The 6,000-nt window shown below is 35.9% G+C and overlaps 1 protein-coding gene across 1 annotated transcript in view; it reads left to right on the top strand.

Annotated features, from left to right (window-relative positions):
* LOC149175031 (lysine-ketoglutarate reductase/saccharopine dehydrogenase bifunctional enzyme) overlaps positions 1 to 3,705 on the top strand; it is a 573,325-nt gene extending 569,620 nt beyond the window's left edge. The window contains exons 20-25 of the mRNA XM_089419501.1: positions 801 to 959; positions 1,062 to 1,338; positions 1,669 to 1,777; positions 1,946 to 2,107; positions 3,046 to 3,115; positions 3,302 to 3,705. Coding sequence (XP_089275627.1) covers positions 801 to 959; positions 1,062 to 1,338; positions 1,669 to 1,777; positions 1,946 to 2,107; positions 3,046 to 3,115; positions 3,302 to 3,360 — 836 coding nt within the window. The 3' untranslated portion in view covers positions 3,361 to 3,705. The remainder of the gene's footprint in view (positions 1 to 800; positions 960 to 1,061; positions 1,339 to 1,668; positions 1,778 to 1,945; positions 2,108 to 3,045; positions 3,116 to 3,301) is intronic.
* Positions 3,706 to 6,000: the final 2,295 nt, after the last annotated feature.

Genomic DNA, 6,000 nt, shown 5'->3' on the forward strand with positions numbered 1-6,000 from the left:
ATTCCAAGCAGAGATACTTATGAATATGCTCAAAGTGTTACCAGCAGAATGTCATTCCCAATAATAACCCAAAGAAACGTAATTTAATGCTTTCAATATTCGGAGCATTAGAACATGTGTGATGTGAGATCATAAATTCGGGCAATAAAACCAAAACACAGCGGCTTAACTAATATGACCTTGTATCGATTGTTAGATCGTTGCATTCAGAGTTAAGTCGATTTATTCTGCGGAAAGATCCATATCGCATATGTATCAAAACAATGTGAAAATGAAGCATGTGTCAGCATCACAAACATATTGCGCCCGTCTTCAGCATTATTAAAGTGATCAGATCATCACTTCCATGGAATCTGTTAAATCGATATTCAATAAATAAGTTCACGGTTTACCTTGTGTGAGGGATTAGTCATTTAGCCTGATCTAAAAGCCTGTTTTTGTTTTGTTTTCGTAAATTTTGGTCCTAAAACTTTGTATGAACTTGGCAAAAGTCCAAACAGGAATGATTCTTTTTGTAATATCAGTCAAAAGTAAGGAAACAATGTCAGAAACCTAGTGGCATATCACTTGTAATATCATAGGGTTTAGTCCCAAAGTAAAATAAGATGAACGAACTTTAAAAAAATAGTGTTTACAAATTTTGACTTTTGAAACAGTTGACAGTCTTATATTTACGTGATAATTTCACTGATGATTGAGCTTCTCCTGTTTCATTTCCTTCTTCATAATTTGTGGTGCACACACGCGACACAAGTGAAAAAGTGGGGCAATTCATCTTAGAAACAAATTCATTTTTTCAGGTGAGGATCTTTATGATTCAGCAACATGCTTTCGCCTTCCTCATCTTCCGGCTTTTGCTTTGGAGAGGCTTCCCAATCGTGACTCTTTGGTTTATGGTGACTTGTATGGTATCACTAATGAAGCGTCTACAATCTTTAGGGCAACTCTTCGTTATGAAGGTGCGTTCTAGTTCCTAAAGTAATTTCATCCACTTTCATGGCATTCCTTAGAGTTGATATTAGCAAACGCCAGATATTGAAAGCCTTTCAACGTGTGTGCAGGTTTTAGTGAAATTATGAGCGCTCTTGCTAAGCTTGGCTATTTCAACAATGAAATTCATCCTATGCTGACGCAAGGCATTGGAGTAAATCATTCAACGCCTTCTTTCAGTATGTTTCTTCAAGAGCTTTTAAGGGAAGCTTTAAAAAACAACCAAACTCAAAAAGATGTTACTGAAGCAGGGCACAGCACTGAACAGATGGATATTGCAAATATCCTGGTCAGAGTTGGCTGTTGCAAAAGTAGTACGAGTGCAAATAAAGTGGCTTTTTGCATTAGGTATGGTGTTGAGTTTCTTCAAATATCTGAAGTTCAAATTGCATTCATGAACCGATGCTGAACTTTTTGCTTTTTGATAATGACCATCTTTAGTTGATGTCGATACTTTACATGATTTATTTTCTTATACTTGTGAGATAAAAATAAGATTCTGAAGTCAGATTATATTCTCAGGTAAAAAACATGAATTCTTTTCAAGTTCGTTTAACTATTGCTACTCTGGAAAATAGTCATTATAGTATTGGTATCATTCAAGCTGCTGGCTGGAATTTACATATATAGTCCAAGAACTTTATGTCATTACTGAACTTCTTCTTCTTGGGCAAATAGATATTTGGGACTTGATGATGAGAGAAAAATCCCTGAAGCATGCAAGAGTGCATTTGATATCATTTGTTCCCGCATGGAAGAGCGGCTGAAGTATTTTCCAAATGAGCAGGTATCTCACATTTGTAATTTTTTATTAATTACTGTTTAAGATTGAGATTGAAGTATCTAGAACAACCAGAACTTCTACTTGTTTTTTAATGCATTGCAACCAGTGGTTTCCTCTTGTTATTCTCCGTTCTACCTGTAAATCTAAAGCTGGTTTGAAAAATGTGATCAGGATATGGTGCTTTTACACCACGAAGTGCAAGTAACATATGATGACGGCAGGCCCAGCGAACTTCACAAAGCAACGCTTCTTGAGTTTGGAAAAAATGAAAATGATAAATCCGAAAGTGCAATGGCTCGCACAGTAGGCATTCCGGCCGCCATTGGAGCACAGGCATTAGTCGAAACCATAAATTGGCCTACTTGTCACTATATCATGTTCTCTTATGCATTGGAATATTTTTGTCTTTACACAATCTTTGTGATAAGTCGTTTGCTGAAATACTGCATGTGCATTTTTTCTGAAAAATTAATGCATCTTATATCACACAAGAAGATACATCATATAGCGTTAGATCAATGGGCTTCTGAACACGTAAGCATCCCCTCCCAACATAGACGGCAATAGACAATATGTCTGCTGTAGCGCCAGTAGCTAAATGAGTCACAGTGGAGTCTTCATTAAAACAGTCTCATTTTCCACAGGAAGGAGATGCCCACCTCGTTACCTAAAATAATCCTTTTCTAGTAAGGAAGTGACAAAAGTGGGATGTTCAAGCCACACGATAGTGAAGGCGGATATGAAGCTACAAAAGCCTCTGGAAAGCTCGGTCCATAGTTTGGCTTGCCCTCAACAGTAGTCATGCAGTCACAGATAGACTGTAGCACACTTTTGTTCAAAAGCTGCATTTGCATCAAAGACATTAAAGATAATGGATATTTAGTTTTTAGGTAATCAGTATTTTGACTTTTACTTTTATCTGCTCAGAATTTTGACCTTGCATTGATTTGTCTTAGCTTCAAATCCTTCAGCCTAACCCAAGAAGGCACTAAAGTTCCTCCAAGAAGTAGTTTCTTTTCGTGCAAAATTAAGAGTTGGATTTTCCTCTTCCTTGACCAGTATCTCTTAAGGCTTGCAATTTATTCCAAAATAGTACATCACAATGACCAAGTGAAAGTCACAATGATCTTCCAAATTGGTTCTTTAAAGAAGAATTCAGGCATTTTGCAAAAAAGGAATGCAAGAATTTACTCTCATTTATTTATTTATTTTCAAAAAGAAAAAAACTGTTTACCTTATTACGATTGCTTATTTGTGCTCTCGTTATACAGCTCTTACTTGAGGGTAAAATCACTTCCACTGGAGTCTTGAGACCTTTGGATCCAGAAATCTATTTACCAGGTATAGTTTATTTGGTTTGTCAAAGGAAACGAAAATAAGTATGAAATTTAGAAAGTCACACAGAAAAGTACAAGCATTTTGGACAATACAGCGACATGCTTTTTCTTCAAACTCTTACAACTGTAAAAGATTCTAGGATATTTTCAGGTATTAATTATTTTCTCTCGGCAATTTTTTTTGCTGCAGCTCTGGAGATTTTAAAAGCCTCAGGTGTCCATATGCACGAGGAAGTGGAATCTATTTGAGTTGATTAATTCCGACTGTAGATTCTTGACCGTCACTGGATTGTATGTACTGACAATATTTGCATTTCAGCTAATCAACATATTTCCAATGCATAGAAGCAAAGCATTGGATTATGTTTAAATTGATATTTCAGAGGAGAATAGGTTATTTGCTACTGCAGACCATTCAGGGTTCAAGAATCAAATCGTAGGCCAAGCAATTGCCTCTCTTATTTTCATGCTGTGAATATGCTAGTTCGTAAATGAGTTACACTGTTATTAGATCATTCAATAATCGCCAACCACTATAGTAGTACATCTCCCTGTACGGTGGAATATTTTGAAAATGGTATTCCTCTTGTTGAATTTGGGGTTTTGTGCTTTGCTTTTTGTTGAAGTCTTTCTTCTTGTAACTGTTTTTATGAGGATTGCATAGAAAATTTGATTAAGTACTACAGGATGGCAGCAACCACTAACACAATTCTAATCATCATATCTATGTCACTACCATTTGACGTGAATATCATTTTTCTGTCAATGGACAACAATTTTCTTAACAAATAGAAACTGAAAGCCATTTCCATATTCCTCAGTGACTTGAAGGTAGTATTTGAAACATGAAAATATATCATAAACCAAAGATATTATCACCAACAGATTTTTTTATTACTGAGTTACACCATCATTGAATACATTAAAGACACAAAACCAATCCCATTCATAGTATTTTTCTTATTTAGTCGAGTAGCATTCAACTTGTGCACAAATTAACTTACACTTTGGTGTACTATTTACTATTTAACTTGTAACATGGTGGGTTAATTGTTGGGCTCAATGACAACCTGAGTGGGTTTGTTGACACATCCTAAGAAACTAGACATGTCCCCAGGGCCCTATGTCTATATCCTTTGTGTCAAGGATGTGACATGCTAGGACAATTCAGACGTGTTTGACACATGTTCTAAAATAGGGCATGTCTCAAACATGTGGCCAACGCATGTCCTAGTCATGTCCCAATGTGTCAAATACCAAGGCACAAAATGAAAAGAGATCTCGTGGAAAATCTTGAATCAAGGAATATTTTTTATTTGTTTTTTCATTTTTTTCTTTAGAATGAAACATAATTATTTATCGATAAAAAGTTATTTTATGCTTGGAAAAAATCGTAATTTTATTCAACCCGTAAACAAGGAACAAAATTACATTTTTGTAAATATCATTAGGCATTCGATCATGTCATCTTTTCAGCCGATGCACAATAAAAATAAATAATTAAAATAAAATAAAATAAATAAAAATGTCAGGGCTAAGTGTGATAATAATCACTTAACTTCCCCTTTTTGCCTTTCTTTTTCTGAATTTTTTTCCAAACACCATGGTTGGGACCAACTGTTACTATTGCCAATTGATTTCCACCTTCCTGCACAGGGACTTCTTTGTCTGAATCTGAACTCTCAGATACATGGGTTCTTTTGATACCCCCTAATCCCTTATCAATGAGTGTATCCTCTTTCTGTTGCTCTGGTGCTTTGATTTCTGCTAATTTTGTACCCTTCTGGATATGGGTCACGATTCCTAACTAGCTCCCAGCTCCTTTGTCTACCTAACTGCCATGTTGTGCCTAAGCATCCATATTTTGAGTATTTTCCATGAGCTCTTCTTCTACTTCCTCGGAACTATCAGGTACCTGTCATCCTTTTGGCTTAAGGGCTTGCCTCTTTTCCTTTTTTGGGATTTTTTTTGCCAGTGGGCATGTGTTTTTCAGGTGTCATATTTGGAAGCAGATGTGGCATCTAAATGTCGTATTCTCCTAATCTAGAACTTGGGTCCACAAAAAGATTTAATGTTTTAGATAAATACGATCAGGTAGACCTTTACTAAGGTCTATCTCCACAAAAATTTTGGAAAATGTAAAGAGACCTTTTTATGTTCTATTAGTGTCCATTTTTTTGCATTTTCCAAGAGTATTCCCAATATCTTCCAAGATGTGCCAAAAGGGAGAAGGAGATTTGGTAATCCCACCCAGGCCAGCATTGTAGTGACCTCCATACTTGTAGCGTCAAATTCATGGAACCATGGGATAATAAAGAGTCCAGCTCTACCCCAAAACCATGGCCCATCATTTAGGACTTGCTCCCGGTTGACTTTCCCTAAGATTTTGCAACTACTTAGATAATTTTTGAAAACTGAACTACTTGACTTATCACCAAGATACAGAATTCCTCAATAATAGAAGCAGTGATATTAAACACTGAGATAAAGATACAATTACACAAGAGACAATAAATTTTTCTAGGGAACCCAACTGGGAAAACCCTCTGCTTTGTTGTAGAATTTTATTGACAGAAAATAGAGCAAGTGATATTAAACACTAAGATAAAGATACAATTACACAAGAGACAATAAATTTTTCTAGGGAACCCAACTGGGAAAACCCTCTGCTTTGTTGTAGAATTTTATTGACAGAAAATAGAGCAATTGATCTCTTTACAAGGAAAATCGTTTCCACAAAAAACATAACTATTCTTTCTGCTAGTACTTAGCTAAAAACCTCCCTACAAGAACTCGGCCCAGCTCCTCTATTTCTTTGCACAACCTCTGCTCTTATCTTGTTGGAAATCTCTTATTTCCCAGCACTAAGTAGACCCTTATTATTTAGGA

Source organism: Pinus tabuliformis, chromosome 4_1 (assembly GCF_031772625.1).
Source record: "Pinus tabuliformis cultivar Carrire ecotype Pingquan chromosome 4_1, CPIR1, whole genome shotgun sequence".
NCBI classification, from domain to species: domain Eukaryota; kingdom Viridiplantae; phylum Streptophyta; class Pinopsida; order Pinales; family Pinaceae; genus Pinus; species Pinus tabuliformis.